Genomic DNA, 26,959 nt, shown 5'->3' on the forward strand with positions numbered 1-26,959 from the left:
GGGAAAGACAGGGCTTCACAGCGCCATCTGGTGTCACAATGTTATATTGCATATACAACACATATGAAACGCCTTTTCTTTAGCAGTCTAGCTGAGTCCTAGCAGAAGAGTCTAGCAGCTTGTCTTGAAGTCAGCCTAGCCTTGAGCTTTCTTGTGGAAGGAAGTTTAGGCCTTGTGAAAGAAGGGCGGAGAGATAAACTTGACAGTTGTTACAAAGGGAAAGGAAAAAAATTCTCCACCCTTTTTTTGGAGAGGGTGGAGGGATGTATTTGTCCATTACAGAGACTAAAGGTGAACATGCGCCATGTGCTGTCTGATAAGCAATGCAAAAGGAGAGAAAACAATGCAGAGTAAAGAGATGGAGAGAGAAATCCCTTCCATGTTCCTTTGGATCCTGCAAATGCAATATGCATTACGATAGTGTTTGAGGGTAGCTGGATACTGGGGGAAATTGAAGCACAGCTGCACCCTTTGGTGTGTAGGAGGCCCATTTGCAATGTGCTCACAAGACGGGGAGGGGGAGAGACTAGCAAAAAGGCCCACCTCAAACAAACATCCCACCCTCCCTCAAATCATTACCCATCCTCAAGCATTTTAAGCTGAAAATTAAGTGCTTTAACTCAAGCCAATTCATTAAAAGCCCCCTCCTTCCTTCCCTTCTCTTAAAACCCCCCGAAAACCCTCTGTTTTATTTTTTTTATTGCTCCTTCTATTTTCCTGGCCTAATATCAGAGTGCTGGGGATCCTTCCAGTGTAAAAAGCCAAGTGGATGTGAAAGCCAGAGAACATAGCTGCGAGCAACAACACACGAGCACACGCTAGCTAGCCCAGCCTCCCCCAAGAGCTCTGCTCTGCACACGCACACACACACACACACAGAGAGAGAGAGAGAGAGAGAGAGAGAGAGAGAGAGAGAAGAGGCTGCTGCTGCTGCTCTCTCTCTGGCTTTTGTTAGCAACAACCAGCCTTGCACGAAGCAGGGACTCTGCCCCCATCACCTTCCCAACCTTCGCCTGCCCCCTCTCTCCTGGGCCAGGCAAGGGCTAAACTGGCTTGAGCCAGAAACATAAACGTGTAAGTATCCTGGCTGCTCATAGGTGCATCCTCTTCCATTTCTCTTCCTTCCCCACCACCTCTTGCTCTTTCTGTTCGATTGGAAAGTTTTGCTTTCAAGTGCCACTTGTGGCGAGAATGATGTAGCTATATCTTATTTAACAGTCCTCTATTTGAAAGGCTGTCCAGTTCAAGTCTGGCTTAAAGGTAAAGGACCAGAACAAGAGAGGGCAAGAGAGAGCCTTGAAGACTGGACGGCAGACTGAGCGGTACATACATGCTATGGTAAGAAGTACTGAATTTCTTTTTCAAATGATGGTCATAGGTACTAAATGTCGACCTATACTGTACATATGAAACAGTATCTGTCCATTTTTATGCAATTCTGATCCTCTTTTGTCATCTCTCTCTCTCTCTCAGCAAGTGGCCACCCTAAGCAAAGATTGCAGACTGTTTTAACAGAGCAGCAACTCCATATTTCATCTTCTTTTGCAACCTTACAAAAAAAAAATCCTTTAAAATCCTTTTAATTCAGTTTTTGGTCATTGTTTTTGTCAACTGCATATTGCTTTTTATGGTGCTTGTGAGCCACCATGGGCTGAAAGGTGGGGTGTAAATGAATACAAGTAAAGACACAATCGTATGTAATAAATACATAAGCAACCAGAATGAAACCATTGCAGAGCCTGTAAAACCACTTCACTTACCTTTCTGGACCAGGCCAATTTTTGAAACTAGTGCATGTGCAAGCAGAGAAATACACAGTAGGCCTGGCCCCATCTGACAGCATGGGGGGCACCACTTGGCTGAAGCTAAATGGGGGAGCAATGTCTTTGGGCCCAGGGCAGAAGAAAGGTGAGGCATAAATGTAAGTAAGTAATCAAATCAATCTACGTTGCTCAGATTTCTTGGAGGAAGAATGAAATAAAAATGTAACAACCCACAAAAGGGATGATGGAGAAAGAACCGAAAGAGGTTGGAACCTGCGCAATTCCCAACATTCGTTCTTCTTTCCCATTGTGCAGTGCCAGCTACCCCACAAAGTTAAAATACACACACCACAAAACCCTCACACGGGGATATTGGGCTTGCAGCCACCACTGAATGAAGCCATGTCTCTGTAGAGCTGCCTGGTAATATTTGCAGGGGGTAAATACTGCACTCTTATTGAAGGCACAGAGGCCTCTTTCCATTCCCTTCCTATGGAGAAGCCAATTGCTGGCTTTGTTCACCAACAGACCCAACTGCATTAAAGAAGAAAACGCTGATCAAACTTCACTGAGAATGGGATGCACTGGTGGACTCTTAGGTACTGTTTCAGAAAGGTAAGGGTGTGTCAAGTTGTTCCACCTAGATTCCTCATTTATTACTGCCCAATCCATACTGAAAGCCTGGAATGTCAAAATGTACCTTCATTTGGAAATATCTACCCAGGTGTAGTGGCCCAGCAGCCACTTTTAACATGTTCTTTACTTAAGACATTTCTCTTCCATATTTCAGGTGCCTAGGCACAACTCAGGAAGATGTTTCATCATGACATTTTCATGGTAAACAGACTACTATTTAGCCTGCACCCTTCTGAACGCTGCCTTCTGAACTGACCTTGGTTGCTGCTTCTCTGCAACTCTTCTCTTGCTTATTTCAATGGGTGGGATGAGAAGCTGAGCTCTTGCAAAGTGGTTTGCTTTGTGCCTGACTTATCAGCCTGGTAAAGTGTGAAACGAAAAATGTGTATCAGAGGAGGGAAGAATGCAGAAAAAGCAAGGGCAGTGCTATGGGGCAAGAACTCTCTTTTGAAACCCCTCATACATTTCTACCCAGACTGTGAACCTAGAAGATAACGAAAATTGCACAGAGCAACCTATGAACAAAAGAGCAAACACATGTCAATATATTTGGAGAAACGCAGAGCAGTGGGCAGAACAGCCTTTGCCAAACGGGTAGTCTCCCGATATTTTGGCCTCAAATCCACAGCCACCATCTATCAGCCAAACCTACTTCAGAAGGCTGCTGCTCTAAGAATTTGATGGAAGAGAAGATGTATGATATCCTGAGTTCTTTGCAGGAAAGGCAAAATCAAAATGCATTACACTTACAGATAGATTTATTTTATTTAAGGCTGCTTTAATTTTGAATGCCATAAGAGGTCAGGGTTTTCGTTCCTTTGGTAGGCTTTCTCCTCCTTTCTTCAAAATCACTGCAGCTCTTCCTGGTCACATTCAAAGATCCTTCAGTCTGGTTATGTTTCTGCGGAAGCCCTGCTGTGTTCAACGGGGCTTGCTTGCTAGTAAACACTCTTTAGGCTTTCTGCCTGAGTCTGCCCTCCCTGATGTAATACTTAGCCACCACAACTGGTTCTCTGAACCTCTGCCTCATTGTTCTCGCTTTCATTATAACCCTGTAAAACCGTCCTGGCCTCGTTTAACCTTGATTTCCTTCTCCGCCCCCCACTCACATCCTTTTGGCTGGCCCAGACTCTCATTCCTCACAGCCCAAGCAGCTCTTCAGCAATAAAAGGGGCTCTTCCAGGGTTTAATGCTCCTTGTTAAAATTCCACTCCCTCCTCCTCATTAGAAATGCTTTTGGATAACATTTATGCCTCCTTGAGTTGCAATGTTATGACTCCATCTCTTCCAACTTAACCAAATGTTAAGTTAGGCTGGCTTTTTAAGCTGGAGCAAAGATTTTGGACTTGGCATCCTCCTTGCCTAGGGAATGTCTCCCCTGGCAAGAGTCAGAACTTGGGCTCTGATGATGATTTTGACATTAAAATGCAAAGCTGGTTTGTACAGCTACCGGCATGCCTTTTTCTGAAGAAGATCCCTCAATTTTCTTTCCACGGAGGATGCAATGAGCTGCTTCCATAAAGGGTGTGCTGGAAATGCAAGATGTTGTACAGTATGTGATTATCAGTTTCCAACAATAGCTGGGCACATGCTCAAAGAGTGGAAGAAAATATCAGAAGTTAATACAGAATTGCTATTTATTACCGTATAATTAAAGCGCTGACAGTTTTCCTATTATAAAACCTTATTTGCAAAGGTTCATAACTCAAAGAGGCAAAAAATTTCATTTCAAGATAATGTCCGGATTACCATGTTAAAGCATTTAAAATATTTTAGTAAAACGAATTCCATCTATCACAGGCTTGCTGTTTACTAGCTCTTGTTTTGCAATAATGTATTCCCTTTCTGTTTCATTCTGTTTTAAATTAAGGTGCGGTTCAAAACTGCAACATTTAAAGAAACATGTTAAGTGTCTAAAAACTGAAAGATTGCACAATGGGACAAACTTTTTCTCTGGTGCGGGGGTGGGGGGGGAGTTGAAATCCATAGAAATAAATATCCAAGGAATGATGTTAATGAGAAACATTCGGTTTCAATATTCCTGGGGAGTTTGCATCCCCATTATTACAGCACTGACTGATCTACTACATGAGAAACAAAATGAGCAAAAGCGAAACTAACTACAATGTTGCCTCCTTGCTTATTTATTTATTTTGGCATTTATATATCACCCAATTAACTATGTCCTGTGGGCGGCTTACACATTAAAATCAATAAAATGCAAATATGAATCACAATAATAAAACAATCAATATAAAAAAGCAGGTTCATTTCATTTTTAAAAAATGCAGGAGAGAAAGGGGAAGAAAACCAATGTAGGAAATAGTTCAGCTTGGAAATCCTTGTTTTTTGGAGCTCTTTCAACTTAATTTTCTTTGTGATATTCCAAAGCATGGTTGGAGAAATTGTGTCCCAAAGACCTTTCAGGGAATTCGTCCAGTACACTGATTGCAGTTGGTTATTCCATCGCCATGCAAGATCAAGGTGCCTTTCCCCACCCCTTTTTCTTTTTGCACTGTTCTTGTAAAAATGCAGCGTTTCTCTCTCTCCACCCCTTAGCTCAGCATTTGGTTGTCAGGAAAGTGAACCTTTCCTTGCTTTCCCACAAATTAGGGCTGGTCCCGCCCTGCAGCAGGGGAAATGGCCCCACGACAAGAGGATAGGATATGCAAAGCAGGAACTAGCATCTTAAACTACCGTATTTTTCACTCTATAAGACACCAGACCATAAAACGCACCTAGTTTTTGAAAGCGGAAAACAAGAAAAAAATATTCTGAATCCCAGAAGCCAGCGGGATCGCTGCGCAGTGATCCCGCTGGCTGTCCTGGCTTCTGACTTAGCCGTGCGCAACCTCTCCCGGGCAAGGGGAGCCTTCATCCTGCTGCCCGGGAGAGGCTGCTCGTAGCTAAGGCTCCCCCAAGAGCCGCACTCCCTTTAAAGAGTGTGTGTGCGGCTCTTGGGGGCTTTTCCCCAAGGAGGGAGAAGGGCAGCCCTTCTCCCTCCTCGGGGAAAAGCCCCCAAGAGCTGCACACCCGCTCCACGCGCCTCTTTAGAGGGAGTGCTGAGCAGAGCCTCCCGCCTGCATTCGCTCCATAAGAACTCCTTTTTAGGAGGGGAAAAGTGTCTCTTATAGAGCGAAAAATACGATAGGTAAAAGGACCCCTGACCATTAGGTCCAGTTGCAGGCGACTCTGGGGTTGCGGCACTCATCTCACTTTACTGGCCGAGGGAGCTGGTGTACAGCTTCCGGGTCATGTGGCCAGCATGACTAAGCCGCTTCTGGCGAACCAGAGCAGCGCACGGAAACGCCATTTACCTTCCCGCCGGAGCAGTACCTATTTATCTACTTGCACTTTGATGTGCTTTGTTTTTAAAATCTGTAAAAGCATTGGCCTTAGAAAGGAGAGGTGCAAGGATGCCTATGAGCTCTGAAGTTTTGAGGCGGGCACTGATACAGCAGCAGCATCATAACTGCAAGTGCTGAATGGAATATGGCTGTGCAATTGCCACACTTACCTATTAGATAGTGTCATTATCAGTGGAAGGTGTCCAGTGGAGGCTACTCTTTCCCCTTGACCTGAGCCATTTATAAACTGTCATTTCAATGCTTTACTGAGGTGTTGCCCCCATAGTGAGCTGGAAAGGGCACAGCAGGAATCAGAGCTATGGCATACAGTGACTGTGCAAATGTATGGGTTTTCAGAGAGGAGTTCACAGCTGCTTTGCTCCACCCCACTATATAAAGGAGAGACCAATTTTAGCCTACAAACCCCAGGTAAGTCACAACTAAAGAAAGCAAATGGCAGTTGTGGTTCTTTGTATCATTGTGAAATTACGTTTACACTGTGATGGACTCTCTAAGCCTATATGGAACACAGGAATGTTTGCAGTTAACTCGTTTTGCTGTACAGTGGTACCTCGGGTTATATACGCTTCAGGTTACATACACTTCAGGTTAAAGACTGAGAAATATTACCTCGGGTTAAGAACTTTGCTTCAGGATGAGAACAGAAATCGTGCTCCGCCGGCGCGCCAGGAGGCCCCATTAGCTAAAGTGGTTCTTCAGGTTAAGAACAGTTTCAGGTTAAGAACGGACCTCCGGAACGAATTAAGTACTTAACGCGAGGTACCACTGTAATATCTGACACCCTTAACTTTTATAAACAGATTAAATGCTGCTTCGTAAGTTGCAAGGCTCAGGGTTAAAAAAAAGGGGGGAAGCACACAGCACAGTTTTAGGGTAGAGGCAAAATTTGTCAGCACGTTCTGTTGTGAATTAAAAGGCACAAAGGAAAGTGGAATATAAAGAAGAATGTTTGCTGACCGGTGCTTCCCAGGATAGGGAGCACTGTCTAACCACCAGGTAAAAGGTAAAGGTAAAGGGACCCCTGACCATTAGGTCCAGTCGTGACCGACTCTGGGGTTGCGGCGCTCATCTCGCTTTATTGGCCGAGGGAGCCGGCGTACAGCTTCCAGGTCATGTGGCCAGCATGACTAAGCCACTTCTGGAGAACCAGAGCAGCACACGGAAACGCTGTTTGCCTTCCCGCTGGAGCGGTACCTATTTATCTACTTGCACTTTGACGTGCTTTCGAACTGCTAGGTTGGCAGGAGTAGGGACCGAGCAACCACCAGGTAGGGAACCTAAAAAACAGCCTGCCAGTTAAAAAACTGTGGACACACCTACATTGTGCATTTAAAGCACATGACTTCCCCCAAAGAATCCTGGGAACTGTAGTTTACCCACGACAGAGCTACAATCCCCAGCATCTTCACCAAACTATGGATCTCAGGATTCTTGGGGGTGGGGGGAGCCATGGGCTTTTAATGTGCACTGAGTGTGCTTCAGAGGTTTGCTGTGGATTTGCCCCAAGGAACAGCAGTTTCTTCTAGCATTTCCAGTACCTCACCTGTGCCTCCAGCCCAGGAACACAGCTGAAATGTTGAGGGACTTGTAGTTAAGATTTCATTATCATTTGCAAAACAGATTCTGGCACATCGGATAAATCCCCTACTGTATTCATTGACTCCGATACAAGAATGTTTGCGGCGATAAACATACAGATAGATGTACACACTTATACATGAATGAGATGTGCTAATTAAAAAATGCACGGCCAATTTATTAAAAATGCGCCGTACTATCTGAATCTTCAAAACATTTAACATCAACAAATGCAGCCGCTTGACTGTTAGAATAGTAATCGATTTATCTTGAAAAGCTTCTATTTGTAAGTTGGATGCAAAGTTCTCCCCTTCTCCCCCCCCCATCCAACACTTAAAAAGAATGAGGCAGCAACGTTGAAAATAACTGTAGTTTTTATTATTCTTGTTGGAACCGTTTTGGCATCTATCTGTTTGTTCTTCAACCTTGAGAGAAATAAAGCAAGTGTCTCACCTTTCATTTTATCAGATAGATGGTACCACACAGCATATTTCCCATGCTAGTTTGAATTACAGCTGTTTATCTTGCAGCTTCCTTTAAGATTAATTAAATGCAAATGTAGCTCTGTGAATCATGGGAATACCTGCCAGACCTCTTATTAATACCTTCGCTTAAAAACCCCTGTGCCACAGAGTCATTAATTTGCAAAAGGGGGTGGGGGGTGGGGAGAGATGAGTGTGTGTGTGTGTGTGTGTGTGTGTGTGTGTGTGTAAAAGCAGCCCTTTACCTCTGAACAATTCACAGAGGCCTTCCCAATTAGTCCAGGAGAATCCTGGTCCTCCTTTCAGACCCTGTGGCCCTCGGAGGACACAATGAGGCTCCAATGATAACCTGGCAACCTAGGTAGAAAGCCAGCCAAGAAGCGAGCGTTTGAAGCTGCGATCTTGGCTGCCATCACGTCGACAAAAAAGAAAGAATTCAGGCACCATGTCATCCAGTACAAAGGATAAAAACATATTCAACCGGAAATTCAATGTGGCACCACATATGGGATACATGAGTGCAGTTATACAACAGGCCACATTTTTCCCCCGTTTTATTTTTTCTGTTGTTGAATAGTCTCCTGCATGTGATGCCGAGGACATGTGTAACCATCGTAACGTCTCTCGGAATCTGTATTTAATTTGAGTCGGGGTGGTGGCAGGGATTGGAGATCTGAAGCCGCCACAGGTTTGTGGCAGATGGCTCTGTGTCAGCTATGACAAGCAGCCAGGCTGAGCTTCCTCTGCAGATTTTCTTTTCTCTCTGATCAGGTAAATATGGGCACACTCTGGAAAGTTCTACGGATTTTGCCTTAGGCTGCAAGTTTGTGACTTAGCCCCATCTGTCACAAATCTTCCTGGGGTTCTGTTTCGAGCAGAGACCTGAATTTACCACGGAGCGCTGCCCAAGAAAACTGAGACATCTTTTCCTAGGAAGAAAAGGAAGAAAGGGGGGGGGAAGAAGAGAGAGAGAGAGAGGGAGAGAAAGAGGGAGGGAGAGAGAGAGAAATTATGTGAACACAACAATCAAGGGGGAAAGGGTTTTCTCCTGATGCCGAAGTGGGAGCAAAAAGAAATCCTATGTCAGATGCTTGATTAATATGTACAATTGTATTCACTTTCGGGATTTTTTTTTTTATCCTGAAATCGCATGGATAGTATAAATACTGCTGGAAAACCAGGATCAGAAAATCCTGCCCTCTGATTGGATCAAGGTATTAGAGACTCAATCCCAGGTTAGAATGACTTTTGTAAACAGGAGCTTTCTGCTGCAAACAGCTTACCTGACATCAGGCAGGGAGGGCCGCCACACTTAGGAGGCTTCCACCTGAGACAGCGAAAGCTTTTAAGAGCATGCCTGATTATTTCATTACCTTGTCTTCCCCCGCTCTCCCCTCCCACCCCTTCTCTCTGCAAAAGATTCCCAGTCCTCCAGGCTTGCAGCCACAGGCAAAGCATTGCTCAAGTTGAACAGCAGGACATATGCAAACATTTTGCTCTAAAATATGACACTGTCATGAGGTTTTTTAGCACAACTTCATTTGGACCTTCTTGAAACGTGCACCATTAAATAATTACGGGCAGGCTAAAATGGGGCCAGATACTCAGAAAGACACATTCCACCCCACCACCACCACAAATGAAGGTTTGCATCTGACTCCAGGGCTGGAGAAGTGATGTGTTACTGATGTTTGTTCAGTGAACTGCATTGATCATTCCCATTTAAAAACAAAACTCTTAAAGGAATTTTGTTTGTGTTCTCAGCATACCCTATCGGTTTCATTCACTGTTCCGAAATAACCTCACCCTAGGAATGCCAGATGTTTTATTCCATTATAGGATATGACAGCTCAATAGGAAAAAGCAGCCATTACTGTACCTTACTACTGTGCCAAAATAAGTTCCCCAATCTTCCTTTAAAAAAAAGGGGGGGGAGTTGATTTGGCAGCAACCATACCTTGGTCCACTGTGCTACAGTGTCATGAGCCTGGTGTTCTGGGAATTGCTGATTCCTATAAATCAATTTGGTGGCTCAACCACTGCTAGGCAAGCGCCCATTCTGATAGGCAGGCCAAGGACCAATCAGGATGCAATGTGGGAGTTCTGTGATCAGAATTCCTGACATCCCCTTTCCCCCCTAAAAGCAGCTGCAGGGAAGGTGGGGCAGGGGAGATCAATATGGATTAGGGGCCCACGGTGTAGTTTACCCCTTTCTGCTCCCACAATTTAAATTAACCCCTATTAAGCTTCTATGAGCTGCAGATGGGAGATAAATGGGTACCCGTTGGGTTTTCCATTTCACAGCTTATAGCAGCTTTTTTTAAAGTAGGAGAAATGGCACAAGGGAGGAAGGTTTAACCCCTACCCTCCCTTGCTCTTGCCATGGACCAAATCTCACTTGGTCCCACGCCTACAGAGCTGCATTAAGCAATGATTATGATGTTGGGAGTAGGGGTGCCAGCACAATTTTGGAGTCCCAGGGCACTGCACACTTGGCTCCACCTGCAATCTATTAGCAGGAACCATGAAGCTGCCTGCCATGTATCCCTGAAACCCAAGTAACTAAGGTAGGGCTAAACCAAGGTTTGATCCAGAGTCTGCACTGATGCCCCCACTTGTCTTTTCTCTCCAGGTTGTCATCACCCCATCATCTCCTCCTGCTGGCTGCTGCTCTTTGCCACCATACGGCCTCACTTCACTCACCCCGCTCCCTCTCCCCTGCTTACTTTTTCTGCTGCTATGTCAGCAGTGCTGTCTATCTCTCCTCCTTCCTCTGAAGAAGTTGCAGATTGGGGTTGGCCACTCCTTAGAGCAAAACATTCTGGTGAGTTGGTTGAAGGAGAATGCCTGTGACACTTTGCTGTGGCATCTTAAAACTTAGGTAATCACTCTGCCCAGAAGGCCTCCCTCTAAGAAAGGACCTCATTTTTTGGCCTCATGTGTAGCAGCACTGTTCTCCATGAAAGACTTCTGCAGGCCCAGGTTGGCAGCAAGGCAAGCAAACAGGGGGCCTGGGGATGCCAGTCCGCCCCCCCCCCCCCGCCCTATGCCACCAGCTTGGCCCTGGGTCAGACGTGAATATTTGCCCTAAGTTACAGTATATCCTACAGGGACGCGGGTGGCGCTGTGGGCTAAAGCCTCAGCGCCTAGGGCTTGCCGATCGAAAGGTCGGCGGTTCGAATCCCCGCGGCGGGGTGCGCTCCCGCTGCTCGGTCCCAGCGCCTGCCCACCTAGCAGTTCGAAAGCACCCCCGGGGGCAAGTAGATAAATAGGTACCGCTTACCAGCGGGAAGGTAAACGGCGTTCCGTGTGCGGCTCTGGCTCGCCAGAGCAGCGTTGTCACGCTGGCCACGTGACCCGGAAGTGTCTGCGGACAGCGCTGGCCCCCGGCCAATAGATGTGAGATGGGCGCACAAACCCCAGAGTCTGTCAAGACTGGCCCGTTCGGGCAGGGGTACCTTTACCTTTACCTTTTACAGTATATCCTATGGATTTATGCATACTTATCCCCATGTTTCCTTTGCTATATTTACATGCAGGAGGGATTTACTTTACGCTCCTCCAAATCATATCCACATGTGTATGATCACACACAACCACACCTCCTGCTTCTGGGCAAATGAGCAACCACTGCCGCATGGGGGTCCTAGGAATATAACCGAAAGGTGACTTAAATGCAGTTTTTATTTTCTTTTTAAAACTGATACACATCCCACTGGCGAGTTGTAACTGACCAGTGAGAAAGCTACTGAAAGACTATTTAACCTAGGCAACAAAGCCAGGCAGTTTGTATAAGCATTAGGAAGCAGTAACCACTCACGGACAGGACAGTGAAAATTCAAGTGCTAAGATGCAAGGGAAATGGTGGGAAGTGGGAGATTGCTTTAATATCATCACCTGCTCTTTGTGATATATTACAACACAAATATGACCCATGGTGAAATTTTCATTGTATGCGGAGAGGTCGTACTTTCACCCTCTGCCTATTCCGTTGCACAACTTAGTACTCCCATTTGGGAGGAAGAGTCTGGCAACAAAGCCATCCTTCTTTGGGGCGGCGGGGGGGAGCATGCATGCCACAGATCAGCTGAATTAAACAGTAGGAAAGAGGTCACCAGTGACTTTTGCAATCTACTGTCAGCATCCCTTTTGTAAAATTAAACGATCATCCCTTGTAAAAACTGTTTTATTTCTTCCTCCCCATCCTGCCATGTTCCATGGGCTCAAAAGACTCGGCTCTTCGCCTATTTCCCTATGCGCTCAGATGCCCTTTCTCAAACATTTCTAACTCATCAGCCAGTTTTAATTCCCTCCCTAAAGAATGCTGGAAGCTTGTATTCCCAATATAGTTTTGTAATAGAAAGTAAGATGTCCTTGCTTTTATAACTGAAGGTTTTGTCACTCTGTAAGGAGGCCCTGCTCCCGGCTGCACCTTTCGTGTAACTTTATGCTCCGACCAGAGTTTCCTTTTCATATTGGTCCCTGTCAGCTGGAATATTATTATTCATTATATTTTTATTTATACCCTGCCTTCCCCCCGGACGGTGTTAAGGTGGCTTACAGATGAAAACAAGAATTAGCAGCACACAAGGGAATTAAAACTGATGAAAAGCAATCCCAAGATTGCACACCCAAACAATCGGAAACCTCACAGAAAATTTTGTAGATCATCATTTGGAGCCTGCTCCCCTTCCACACTCAGTCTCTGCTACCAGCCCTTGAGGATTCATCCATCTCATTCTAGATTTTGGCCTCGTACTTCCTACTCTAAGCATGTGGTTGGGCTGCTCTGCCTCCTTGCATTGGTTTCCTTCCACAAAATATTTATCTAGGCTAGGGGTTTCCTAGACTATGAATTGCTTCTTCTTCTTGGGGAAGGGGGGAGGAGAGAGAACAGAAGGGGCAACCAAGTGAGATCAAGCTATGGTGGTGGTTGTCCCTCTATAGCACAAATCACCCAATAGATAGATAAAAGCTACAACTGAAAAACAAAGGCACAAAGGGTGAAGGGTGCATGTGTTTTGACAGCTGGGGTACCTGCTTACTATGCAATGTGCCTTAATAAGTACAGGTACCACTATACTGGGCTACACTTTTGTTGTTATCTCTTTCAGACTCACATTTTTCCAAGGCCAGAAGGGTGTGACACAGGTCTGGGCCTGGTGAGGGCCTGAATGGAAGACTGCTTGGCAACCCTAAGGGCCTTGCCATGATAGAAGAAAGGTGGGGTATTAATAAATAAATCTACTTTATGTTTTAGAAAGTGGCTCATCTGTTCTCTATGAACTCTGACCTCTCTTAAGGTATTGTAACCAAATTTTGCATGATGGTTCCTGAGATAAAGGAGCACATTTTTTGCCTAAGTCTGGATAATATTGGTTGCCATTTTGAAACAAGATGGTGGACTGCAGTTGTTGTTTTTAATGCACTGATTTAAACCAAATTTTGCATGATTATTCCGGAGGTTTCTGTCTATGAATACAACTGGATGTCATTTTGAATCAAGATGGCAGACTGAACCTTTCAAAACTGCACTGATTTGGGGATTTCTTAGAATTCCCAAGCAATGCTGGGCACAGGGCAGCTACTAATTATTATAAGCAGAAATCACCATATATTGTTCACCTATTACACCATGAACTAGATGAAGACATCATACCAGCAACAGACATTATATCCCCCAGGTAAAGCTTGCCATACCAGTTTCTCTGCCAAAGAATCTGCACAGCTATCACAATCTTCTGTGCACTGGCGTTGTGGTTTCCTGGACAAGTTCCAGGATGCACAATCTGTCTAGACATTGGAGATGTGAAGCCAGGTGGGTCTCCCACTTGCTCTACATAAGCTGAGCATGTGTTCCAGATTGCCTCCAAAGGTCTCCCCCACAGCAGCATACTGCCAAGAGGGATTGACAAGCTGTCTCTCAAGGATGTTTGTCTGACATTCCAGATCTGCTGACTGCAGAATGAAGTTTTCTTCTGAAGAATTTCAGACGAACCCACATTGAGGGTGGGGCCTTCAACCTTCTTTCTCTAGGGGCTAAAGCAGCTTGAAGGCGTTACCATTTTCCACTTCAGCACCACCCTCAACATACTATCTGGTCCAACAGAACTGTGAGAAAGAGGATATTTGTCCTGTTATGCTCTCAAGGAAGCATGCTGTGTCCTTTTCTCATCCCCTCACCCCTGCAGGCCCACATAAGGATTATGTAGTCTTTCTATCAATAAATGTATGGGAACTGGGGAAATGATAAAGTCTTCAACCTGCTACTTCAATTACTCAAAAGCCTTGTTTGGTAGAAGATCATTAAGAAGTGTATGAAGGACGGTTACAAGATATGTATCAGGACATGCCAAAACTTAGATGCAGAAAAAAATTAAACCATTTGAATGTGTGTCCAGGAGATCCCATATCAGACTATAAGCATGTCTGATTTCCAGGTATTTATCCTTTGATGCTTCTCTACCATTTCATACCGAAGCACAGAATATAAAGCATGGACTCTAGGAAATAAGGTATGTTGTGAGGTTGGGAAACAGCACACGGGTGGCGCACAGAGGTGGTGTACATAATATCACCTTGTCAGTGGTGCATTCATCTCAAAGTCTTACTTAGGGGACTTTAGATGTTTTGGATGAGTTCATCCAAGCCCAGAAAACCTGTCCATGCAAATGCAGTAATGAACTCCAAGAAACCTTCAGCAAAAGCTGGCAATGAAATGCAAACATTAAGAAGGATGCTATGATTAACACAAAGTCATGGTTAAGAAAGACTGACGAAGACAGATGTGTTAGATCAAATAATTGAATTTATTTAATCCACTTGAACTGAACTTGAAAACTTTGGGGGATATATAAACACACACACATATTGGGGGGGGGACCCCTGACCATTAGGTGCAGTCGTGGGGTTGCGCGCTCATCTCACTCTATAGGCCGAGGGAGCCGGCTTTTGTCCGTAGACAGCTTCCGGGTCATATGGCCAGCATGACTAAGCCGCTTCTGGCGAACCAGAGCAGCACACGGAAACGCCGTTTACCTTCCCGCCGGAGCGGTACCTATTTATCTACTTGCGTAGATATCTACATGTGTATACACAAACACACTTTGGCTACCTATCATGGAGATAGGAGCATAAGGATTTAGTCTTACAGCAGTGAATTTAGCTCTTACAATTACCATTTTGTTTCTCTGCCTTTGTGGTATCCTAGGGAAACTATATCCCAAATTATATTCAATGCTATTTTAAAAACACAACAACAACAAAACCCTGCCACGGAAAAGGCAACTGACTCAAGGAGTAAAAAGTGTTAACTTTTACTGTGCTCATTTTGAGTCATACACTGAAATGTTCACAAGAGAAAGTTTGCATAGCCTTTTGCCAACAGAAGTGAATCCAATAAAAGGTATCATTTTACCTATTTTGTTGGATTTAGAGAGCAGAGGTTATGAACATGTGTGCTTTTAGGGGAAAGGGTGTTGCTTTTGGATTTTACTGCCACTAAATCATGCACAACATGCTCGGAGCTCTGTGTTCTGATAGACATCAACATCCAGTAATACTTGGCTTCACTTTGTAGCGAACAATGCACCTAAGGCTTATCCACCCTACACGCTTTTGTGCCTTATTGCTTAAGTTGATTGCCTTTTTGTAGCAAGCATAATTCTGCCTCCCTTTTCGCCGCTAACTTTATAAGTTGGCACAGGCACTGCATATAATTGACAAACTAATGCAGTAATGCATTTGACTGTTTTAGATTATATTATTAATAAGCTTGCAGCAAAAGCGTGCACACAGAGAGAAGGCAACGAAAATTCATATTTTATATGTCCTGTTGCTGCTGTTGTTTCGTTTTAAAACAGCAGCAAGAAAGAACACCAGTCCCCCCCCCCGATGACCAAGGAGTATAAAAGAATTAAACACTCTTATTTGATATTCAGGTTTTGTTTACCAGAATGTTGCTCCATTTTGATCTCTAAATGACTAATCACTGTAAAAGTGTTTTTTGTGTTTTTGTGTGTGTGTGTGTGTTTGTGTGTTTTAAGAATAAGAAGAAACAAGGTATCCTCAAACTGCAGGGCAATGTTTTGGGACCTGGCCAAGCGAGGGGCACTTTGTACTATGATTCAAATACCACCCTCCCCCAGTTTTTACTTATAATTCAAATTATGGCAAGCAAATTAGCAGAATACCTGGGGTTGTATTCAACTAAGTCATGCTGAGCAGACCCACAGAAATCAAGGGACTTTGTTACTCACGGCTAAGCTGAGTCTATTGATTTAAATGGGTCTACTTTAAGTATGACTTCATCAGATGCAACCCCCTGAAGACTGAACTATGACCCTGGACACAAGGCAAAGAGCAGCACCTGAGATATCTGGCCATTTGAAAATGATTAGTGCGGGGGCAAGGATGTTAGTCTGCAGGGGGAATATGTGGGTATATTACATGTGTATGAGAAAGGATTGGTCAAGAAATGGGTGTGTAAGAGTGGGTCAGAGCAGGCGAGTGGAGAGAGGTTTGGAATGATTCTGCCCACTTTATATCGGCAGGATAAAATATGACTACAGTACTTGAAGAGCAAACAAGAGTATTTCATACTTTGTTCACCTTAGTCAACACTAAAAATAGGCGTTCTTTCTTCCTGCTGTCTAAAAACAGAAGCAAAAAGGAAAACAGGATATATACGATACCTCTGGGACAGCTGTCCAGGAGGAAAGTTACATCCCTGAGAGTAGAACAATGGAATTTGGATGGGTGGGTTAGATAACGAGATAAGGCTATAAAGCCTTGGGCAGAGGGCAGGGATTGGGAACTTGTGGCCCTCCAAATGTTGGGGGACTCCATCTCCCAGCAGCCTCAGCCAGCATGGCCAATTGTCAGGGATGATGGGAGCTGTAGCTGCAGCCTTGGATTCAAATAGACATCAAACATCACTCTGGCTCTCTGGCTTCCCAGCCTGCCACTTTTATACTAATAGCTTCTTGCTGACATCTTTGTTCTCAATTCTGCCTTTGTCCTTCTAACTACCCGTGAGTTGAGGGAGAGGGCTCACCCATTTGCCATCTCACACAGAGCCCCCTCCTTTGTTCAGCTTAATGGCCCACCACCTCTGCTATCACCTCACCACAAAGTTAGCCCGGCTATTCTAAGAATTATAAGGGGGCTTAGGCATTCATCCCAATCCTTACAAAACTCATAACATTATTATGATATATGGCTTGTTTCGCACAAGCAGGAGATCACTGCCAGTTTCCCTATGCTATGCTATCTCTGAAGATCTCCCCAATCTCAGGTGGGGGGGGGGGGTCCAGTGGAGGAAGAGACAAAGACCCACACCGATCACACAGAGTTCCAGTCACACTTCTTTAAATCCAACCATTTGGGATTGTTGCCGTTTACGGAATGCAAAGGCACCTTAGCCTGCTTCAGAGGTTGCAGTCGGAAACTGAACAACCACAAGAGATGCTCTCCTATTGGCATTTCCATCCATCTTCTGCAGTGTGTGTGTGTGGGGGGGTGGCTTCCATGTTCTGGAGGCTTCCTGCATATTTTAGAATCCTGAAAAATTAAGAGGCTAAAATGCACAGGAAGCCTCAACAAATACCGTCGTACCTTGGTTTTTGAACAGTTTAGTTCTTGAACGTTTTGGCTCCCCAACGCCGCAAACCCACAAGTGAATCTTACAGTTTGCAAACTATTTTTGGAAGCCAAATATCTGACACAGCTTCCGCGGCTTCCGATTGGCTGCAGGAGCTTCCAATTGGAAGCCGTGCCTTGGTTTCTGATCGTTTTGGAAGTCAAATGGACTTCCGGAACGGATTCCGTTTGAGAACCAAGGTACGACTACATAGGAGATTCTCCACTTCAGAAGGTTGCCTGCCAACTTGCAGTGGGTGATAAGAACAGCAGTGGGGCACACTTTTAATTGTAACGCCTGAAGAGGCCTCTTGTGTTCTTGTTCAAGTGCACCTGTTACAATTAACACTGTAAAACAAGCTAACGGATAAACAAAAGTATCTGCATAGGGGACAACTTACCATCATAGTCCCACAATAGTTTCATTTCTCGGTTACTTTTAAAAAATGACCAAGAATGAGACAAACAATTGGTAGCCTTAGGTATGATAAAAGACACTGGAATGGCAAAGAACACAAGGAACAAATCTATATACCTTCTACAGTATGATCCCGCATTAACAGAATTCAAGAAGCAAGTACATTTCTTTCCCATAGCTAAGCTCTTAGTCAGGGGTTAAAGTTGACCCTTCTGACAGTATTCTCCTTGCCCTATCCAGCACCATTCACCACTGCCACTGCACAACGAGCAATTAAAACTTGCATTCAGCTGGAGTTATTAACATGCTGCCCAAAGTGATGTGATAAACTACTCCATGTCTGTGGCGGTAACTCTACTTATAAATAATTCAGCAAGGAGCACGTTCTCCGAAGGAGACACTTGAAGCAAACGAAGCATTTTACTGAGCAGGGCTTGTATAATGCACATCTCTTACTCCTGAGCGACATTTTGGAAATCCTACCCCCTTTCAAGCATCTACATTGGTCCTGCCCATGTTGCATTTTAACACACACACACCCAGTCTCTCTTGCACACTGAAGCCGCAGAACCGCAGCCACGACAAAAGGGCAAGCCCTTGCATGGCAGCAAAAGCTATTTAGCTGAACTCGAAGAAAGAGCGAATGTCAAGGTAAAATTTTAAGGATTGTTTTTCTCTCTTTGAAGCCTCCGTGTGTAGCTATGCAATAGTATTGACTCAAGAAGTAATGCTGAGCAGTGGAAGTGTTCAGTCAGCATTTTAAACTATTATGAGCTACCTTCTGAACCATTGCCAAGTTAATAGACAATGAAAGATAATGAGCTTGAAATTGGGTGTTAAATTGCATTTTTGGTTCTCTCCTCTTTTTTTCTCTTGAAGTTTAACCATTTCCTGCAGAAACAACATTTTCTTTCGGTCTGTCCTTATGTAAATGTCCACTTTTAGGTCACAAGAGAAAACTGCACATGGAGAGAGTGGAGTCATCTAATTCTCTTGCACAGATTTGCTGCATTGGGAAAGGAAGTACAGAAAACGTAGGCAGGGATACTTCTGGGGTAGGGAGCAGGCATTATATCACTCCCTTATCCCAGACAACATAATTTGGAAATGTGCCTCCAATTGTATTGTCAGGAATGCATTTATTAGCATTGTTACAAATATCAGTTACTTGATACTGGCATCCTGGAACGAGGGTACCACCTGCTTTTTCAGGGTATAGTGTGCCATGACATTCTCCTGCATGAGTGGAAGTGGTGAAAGCCACTGGGAAGTTCTTCTGCCCACACCCCACCGAAATGAATGGGACCTTTGCAAGCACATAGGAAGGCATGAGCCATAGGGAAGTTTTCCAATGCAGGCACCTTCCAAATGAATGACAGCCTCATTAGGCCAATACCATGCACAGTATCCACTTAGAATAATGAAGCATGTGGAAGAGAACCTTACTGTGAACTGCATCTATATTTGCTGAAATTTATTTCCACCCCTTTCAAAGGCTGAAGCCAGGCAACAACTTCCATTTAAAAACATGGAATTAGTAGAAAATATTGACATGGAGGCTCGTGAAAATTCAGATGCTCTCTCCAGTTGGTTAACATCAACCTACCAAACAGCAACACTAAAAAGCCCTTATATTGCACTCAGCAGATGCTCGGGTTTCAGCAGACTTTGGAGAATGAGATTTCTCATCTGCAGTGCAGCTGCCAAGAATGCAGCTTTACATGGCCTTGTCATTCAAAGTTGGCCACCACTATTAAGAAAGGGCTATATTAAGAATTGTGGTTGGACGTGGGGAAGGAAGCAGCCTCTACAGGACTCGGGCCATTCTGAAATTTAGACATTAAGACTGGCACCCCAAATTACACTCATACACTTCTGAAACATAATCCAGACACAAGGAGTCAATGCAATGACTCCTTCCCCCCCCCCAATACCAGTGCAAAACAATTGTGGAATTCCAGCCACCTCTGCCCAGTTTTCAAAGGCAACTGAAAAAGCAAAATCACAGGTTGAAGCAGCTGAGGTCGAAAATTGAAATGGGTCAAGGCAAAGCAAAGTTTGTAAGGTTCATAAGGTCCACAAAGTAAGAGTCCATAAGAATATTTCAGGGTTGGGAGCCCCAATAATAACAGATAATTACAGATGCCCACAAGACAGGATTCAACCACTTACACGAAAGGACTTGATCCCCCCTCCTTTATCCTCCTTGACTCCCCTAAATCTGCTTTGGGAGGTTGGGGGCAGGGGGGGAAGTCCTAGGCATAAGTGAACCTCGTTCTCCACAAATACACCCCACTTAGCACAACACTGAATTCCAGCACATCTCTTCACTTTGGAAGAACATAGGAAGCCGCCCTATACTGAGCCACACCAAATGGTCATCTAGTTCAGTGTGGCTTACATTGACTGGCAGCACCTGTTCATGGCATCAGACAGAGCCCTACCTGGAGATACCAGGGCATGAACCAGGACTCCGCCACTGAGCCTGGGCTTTCCCCTAAGCCTACACCTTTTTGCACAATCCACACTTCTTCTGATTCTCTCCTCACACCCCACGCCCCAAAATCTGGTGACCTGAAGCATGTGGCCTGTCACAATTGCATGATGAGCATTCCTGCTCTTGTTACCCTTCACTGGCTATCATTTTTGGGAGCGGGAAAACTCAGAATGCTATGACAACCTTGCGCAATGCATTTGGCCTTGCTAGATGTTTCCAGGAGAGAGAGAAAGTGGGGATTCGGGTAGCTGTTCTTTGGAGCAGGAACCGTGCCATGTGATTCTCTTCTTTGCGTACTGGTGTTGTAAAGGGTTTTCTTTGAAATGTAACAAAACAGCCTTAAAACAGAAGGAGAAGAGATGTGGTACTCACCTGGTCAGTCACCTGAACACACCAGGGGAGATTAAATTAAGATAGGGAGGTAAGCTGATCCTCATTAGTATAATTGTAGGATCCCTCTTCCACTTTCCTTTTATACTAATGAATTAAATTAATCCAGGTTCATTTTTATAAGCCTCTTGGGTTCAAACATGGAGGACAGTCATTTTAGAAAACAATAAATTAAAAAAGCATGTAGCATGCATTAAGCGCACGTATTTCATAAGACCCTAGGTTAATACAACTGGCATCTAGTGTAATTAATCCTTGTTAGTGTAACAACTAATATCCCTCCCTAGCATGTTTCCTTTAAACATTAGGATGTTAATTAAATGTTTTCTGGTTTTCTCTCCTTTTTAGAAGGAAGGGGAGGGGGGCCTTTTTCTTTTTTTTCTTTTTGGTCTGTACTCTTTAATACACAACAATACCTTGGAATACCTATTCAGAATAAATACCTTATAGAGATGTTTCCTTACAATGTCTGGTCTCTTGCATAAATTCTGAAGCCTTTTAAAAAGCTGTTCAGGTGTAGAATACAGATATTCAGCTGCAGGAAAAACAGATACATTTTTAATGAAACAAAAACCTCAAAGCACACACTCGATATTAGTCACTTTACTAATTAAAAATGCATATTGCTCTGTGCCGCCTCGTGTTTTACATTATTTAAGCATGATTTTATAAGGTTACCTCAGCTCACAAGGATGTTTAATGCTAAATAAGACTGTGTAGTTGTGCTGTTTAGACATCTCCTTTGGGTGATTAAAATACATTATTCTAATGTAACACAATGCATATGTGAGACATTTAGTGATGAGATTTTTCAAAGGACTGGTACTACATTAGTGTGTATCCTGTAGCAGGGTTGCATATTATTAAGTATTAAATTGTTTAAATAATTTGGTGTGATTTTTCAGGCCTAAATCTTTCTCTCTGTATGTCATCTTTAAAAAAAAAAAAAAATCTGCAAGCTATCGCTTCCGAAGCGACCTTTTTAATAAAATCTATCACTATAGACTGTGTATGCTAACAATGAAGAATGCTATTTCAAAACTTGCTTTTGTGTTATCTTGAAAGAACAGATGGTAAATATAAACTTCGTCTAATGTATTAAAACACATTTAAAAAATTCCTCAGCGCTAACATGGTAGCTTGCCAAATAAACAATTGCTCTTGCTTAAGTTTATTCTCAAACTTTGCGTTTTAGAATTAATTATAAATTAAAACCACAGCAGAAAAAATGCAGAAGTAGGAAACTACCTGGAAATATTTCTGGATAGACCAAAGCTTTGGGACAGAGTGGATAGCAGCCACAGTGCACAGCTTCTATCCTGGGGAAGGGGAAAAAAGGGGAAGGTAATGCAGATTATGTACCATTATTACATTTTTGAGCCCCAAAGCGTATTTTGGGCCAACAGCACAGAAGTTGGCTGCAACAATCGTATTCCCTGTACCTCAGTGTAATCTCCCTAAATGCCAAAGTTGCTCTTTTTAAAAGATAATTTTATTGATCACATGAATTACATAGAACAGAACAGCAAGCATATGTTTTGTTCACTGAATAAATCAAAACACAGCTCTCCTTTAAAAAAAGAAAAGAAAAGATACTGCTCAACACGTTTTCATAATCAGCAGACTGTGACTGGGGGGACGTGGGGAACCCACAATACTCCTTCTTTCTTTCTCTTTCTTTCTTTCTTTCTTTCTTTCTTTCTTTCCCAAAATGCTGTCAAACACAAATATGAAGGAACTGGTTTGAAAGAACCATCAGTGCAATCCAGCAGCCGGTTATACACATCTAAGTTTCTTTAGAATCATTGAGGTGGAATCTGCACACATATAAAAAACGTTCCTAAAATGCTTTTTTTTTAAAAAAAAGTGTTTTTAAAAATACATTGAATTCTCCATAAGGCTCACCATCGCCATCAAGTGTCACATTGTATATTGCACTTAAAGCACACTTAAAACATTTTATTTGCAGCTGTCATAGCTGAGTCCTGAGACATCATTGCATGTAACCATGTACTGGAATGCAGCCAGTAGTTGTGGCCCAGTGACAGGGCGATCCATGCGCACTAACGCAACTGAGGGTTGAAAGCACAGGAGGTAGAAAGCATCCTTTACCATACCAGAGTAAAACTGCTTAGCTTGGAAGGCTCAGGGCAGGCTGGGTGATGCACACAACTCTGTTCCAAGCTCCTCGGCATCTGCTGTCTGAGGTGATGCTCTCGCTTTGCCTAATGATAGGGCCAGGCCTGCTCCTCCTGGACTCCCCATGTTTAAACACCGAGAATGTTTTAAAAAGTGGTTTGGGTGCTACCTGCTTCTGCTGTGAGCAGGAAACTGACAGCTGTAACCCTAAGCCCTGCCAAATTCAATCGGGATTTCTCCCAGGTAGAAGAAGTGTTTGGATTTGATATCCTGCCTTTCACTCCCTTTAAGGAGTCTCAAAGCGGCTAACATTCTCCTTTCCCTTCCTCCCCCACAACAAACACTCTGAGAAGTGAGTGAGGCTGAGAGACTTCAGAGAAGTGTGACTAGCCCAAGGTCACCCAGCAGCTGCATGTGGAGGAGCAGGGAATCGAACCCGGTTCACCAGATTACGAGTCTACTGCTCTTAACCACTACGCCACACTGGCTAGTGGAGTTACAATTTCAGCCTAGAAAGCTCTAGTTCAAGTGCTCACTTGGCATGGCGTAGGTTTCTACCTCTTTGCCGCCGCCATGATCTTTATGTGAATAAATTCAGTGACTGTCTGTAAACACTGCGTAAGGCCGTCTGGCAATGCATAATAGATTGAACCCATAATAGATTAGCTATATGTGTATGCCTATATACTTTTAATTACTAATTATAACCTAACCTTTACTTACAAATGCGTTATCCAAGCACTCCTTTGTCTTGGGGTTATTTATTTATTTATTTATTTATTAAGCGATTTGCAGAGTGGCACGCTTAAGACACAATTTGCAACCTCATAACTTCATGGCTTCAGCAGGCAAACGCAAAAACAATGCTAGAGCGTTGCAGCAAAGCATTTTTGTTAATCTTTCCATGCAGTTATGCACTGAGTTACAACTGCTTTAGCTTTTCTGCCCCCCTGCCCCCTCGTGTAATGGCCAATCATCAGACATACAGTAAACTTTAAAGATAAAGCTGTAAAATCTGTCGGTTGGAAATTCTGCAGTGAAATTGAAAACTACTTTTTTTAAAAAAGAAGAAGTTTATTTTCTGAAATTCTTTTAATTGGCACCCAAATGCTGAAGGACCGTATTTTCTTTTCTAACTTCAGCATTCACCTCCGCTTTGTGAAAGAGGAAGGCCATGTCAATATTCACTTTATTGATGTGTGCTTTGTTTCCCCAGCATTTTTCTTTTTCACTTTTTAAGAGAGAAAAAAAAGTATTTGCCACTGACTATAATTTAGCTGGTAGGGCTTTCTTTTTGAATTCAAGATGTACGCCACAACCAAACTCTTAAGGACAAACAACTTCCAATATGACATCGCCAAATGCAATGGGCAGAAATTTAGGATTATGGCTACCTTGCAACAAGGGAGGGGGAAGGATTTAATGGGGACATGAGAGGAATACCCAGAGTTCCCATTTCTCCTCCCTCCTGCACCAGCCCTCAACGCTGCCTGCGAACATGACCATGCAATATGTATGGTGTAATTGGAAACAAGGGTCCTAATTGAATCACTGGGAATCCTTCAAAGCAGGTCTCCACACACATCCTCATGGATCATACTCCTTATTTAAAGGCAAATACTTACTAAAAGCCGAGAAGATGGTTATATTTTTGATCATTAAATTACTGTTGGGTCATAACTGTCAAAGAGCAGAGATTTTCAAAGGAAGCTTTCATTGCTGCTCTCCCCCCCCAAAAAAAAAGCACTGTGGAGATTTTAGCGATATACCTCAGATCATGAAATTATGTAAAAGCAAGTGATTTTCAAATTGATCTCTTTCCCTGAAAGAGAACATCAGGCCAAGCTGCAGTTTAAAGAGTCACCTTTAAAACACTGTGTAGGAAGAGTCCTTCTCAAGGACTCTGTCCGTCTCACAAATTAGTAAAACCAGGATTCAGTATTTATGTAATTTGACAGGTAAAAAAAATAAATGTAGGATTTGGAATTAATCCTTTTATTTGAAAATGACCTTACATACTGATGCAAAGATAAATACGTCATGCCAATATACTCCGAGAGGGTTCGGGATGAACGGGCCACAATGGGTAGCACAAAATGCAGCTTTTTAAAAAACCAAATCCATTTTTAAAATATATAGGTTCAGCCCAATGAAAGGCGATCTGCACCTGGAAACAGGCTCAAAATGCAGATCCCTCGTATATGCTATGAGGGAAGTTATGTAACCCCGCATTCAGTAACCTGGCTTGCACATAATACAGATAGGGGCCCCATAGGTACAGAAGTAGATCTATGGAGTGTGGCAATGACCTAACTTGTTTCTTTACCCAGGATAAGGAAATCTGTGGCCCATGAGCTATTGCTGGCCTTCAACTGCCAACATCCCTGACCATTGGGCCTGCTGGCTGGGTGTGATGGAAGCTGGCATTCCAAGAGCAGCAGGAGGGCCAGAGATTGCCCAGACCTGCTTCAAGCTTCTTCTGTGCTAAGTTCAAACCTTTGCAACTGCAGCTATTCCTCAGTTTTGATTCCTGAATATCCCCAGCGAAACAACAGAGTCCCATTGTTAAAATGACCTTTATATTCCAATTAAGAAATCATCTGCTAAATCTATGAATCTTAATATTCAGATCTATTCCCTTCAATTCATACAATTTATCTGCAAATAGTTGTTGGGCTTCTGATTCTAAATATAATTAGCTGATAATTTTGCTTGGCTGAATTACTTTTCTGGAGGGCCTGCTAAGTCTCTCAGTTGCATTATCTGGCAATAATGAATCTGATAGGTGAAATTTTTTACTGTAATGAGGATGAGACACAGTTGTGACACCTGAGTCTAGTAATAACAGAAGACTGCTAATTATCGACAGCACTTTTTTGTGTGATGCACAGAGGAAGAAAAAAACCCCTCATTATTAAAAAAATAAAAAGTTACAATTATAAGTGACACCAGAGGAGAGTAAATAAAATGGAGTGATTAAAACATTGCTGCTTTAAGGGTGTTTTTAATTAAGTGGAAATGCTAATGTTGTCATACTTAGCAGATGGGATTAAAATTAGTTATTGTAAGTAACTCATATTTTGTGTTATAGTTTCCACAGCATGTCTACAAGATCTAAGAAAGTGATACATTCCATAAGACATTTTTTTTAATATAAAAAATTAAATTCTCATATTCTTTACAACCCGTAATAATGAACATCATGAATAAACTCACCGGGGGGGGGGGGGAGGAATCCTGCCAAGGATTTTACCATAGTGACTTAACTAGCCTGGAATGTAACCATAATGTACCGGACTGATACAATTACACTGCTACTTTGGTCTCCTCTTCCCTTTCCATCCCATTTTTGCTGATTTGCTGCATTTTGTATTTCATTCACACTCAACAAAAATAAAAATAAAAAGTTTTAGAGTTTTGGGCAGGTATCCAGAGCCAAATGCCACAAAGGTAGGGAGGGATTCAGCACACTAAAAGGATGGGCCACCCACTTAGGCGGATGTTCAGAAAATGAGCACAGGATGCATCATGCAACTAAAGATTTTTTTAAAATAAATAAATAAATAAACAACCCCCCCAAACCTTAATTGCACACTTTCTCCCACTTTATTTGTGTAAAATTTTCCATCTGCTACATCTAAAGATGTCTAAACTGTTAGAATCAGACCTGCATTCAGCTGCCAGCTGTGCACATTAAGGATTGCAAAACACTAAGTAAATGAGGCAGCATAAAGCTGAGTAGTGCTGGTCCATCTGCCCAGTACTAAGAGGGACCCCCAATACCTGGTCCTTTTTAAAACAGCACGCTGCTGCTGCTGCTGCTGCTGCTGCTCATATTGGTAAGGAAAAGACTGAACCACTTTCCTTAAGAGCCTTGGCTTAGAATACTCAATTTGCATTTGCTATCATGACTTCTAAGTATCGGAATCTGCATATGATGAGTACAACTTACTGCTTTTCATCTCCTTCAGATGCTCTTTGAAGAAGTATTTAATGAATGAAAATTAACATCTATAATTTATAGCTTTCCCCATCAAGTTTCTAAACAA

General features: G+C 43.2%; 1 protein-coding gene and 1 long non-coding RNA gene across 15 annotated transcripts in view; one reads left to right on the top strand and one right to left on the bottom strand.

Moving 5' to 3' along the window:
* GTDC1 (glycosyltransferase like domain containing 1) overlaps nt 1–26,959 on the bottom strand; it is a 231,244-nt gene that overhangs the window by 14,854 nt on the left and 189,431 nt on the right. For 6 of the 12 annotated variants that reach the window (XM_082198810.1, XM_082198808.1, XM_082198809.1 and 3 more), the window contains 2 exons: nt 22,020–22,090; nt 17,079–21,306 (listed from right to left, as the gene is read on the bottom strand). In XM_082198810.1, the coding sequence (XP_082054936.1) occupies nt 21,116–21,306; nt 22,020–22,090 (262 nt within the window). In that variant the 3' untranslated portion in view covers nt 17,079–21,115. Of the gene's footprint in view, nt 1–2,655; nt 3,929–7,701; nt 8,757–17,078; nt 21,307–22,019; nt 22,091–26,959 lie in introns of those variants that run through there. The other 6 variants (XM_082198804.1, XM_082198805.1, XM_082198807.1 and 3 more) reach the window with 2 other exon arrangements.
* On the top strand, nt 905–17,068 carry LOC309519139. Of its 3 annotated transcripts, XR_014213687.1 has the most exons (4): nt 905–1,074; nt 1,219–1,338; nt 2,292–2,378; nt 12,942–17,068. It is a non-coding gene; the product is annotated as an uncharacterized lncRNA (long non-coding RNA). The 3 variants fall into 3 exon arrangements; XR_014213688.1 differs by lacking the exon at nt 2,292–2,378; XR_014213689.1 differs by lacking the exons at nt 2,292–2,378; nt 12,942–17,068 and adding an exon at nt 2,554–2,689.

Source organism: Podarcis vaucheri (assembly GCF_965113315.1).
Source record: "Podarcis vaucheri genome assembly, chromosome: 1".
NCBI lineage: Eukaryota > Metazoa > Chordata > Lepidosauria > Squamata > Lacertidae > Podarcis > Podarcis vaucheri.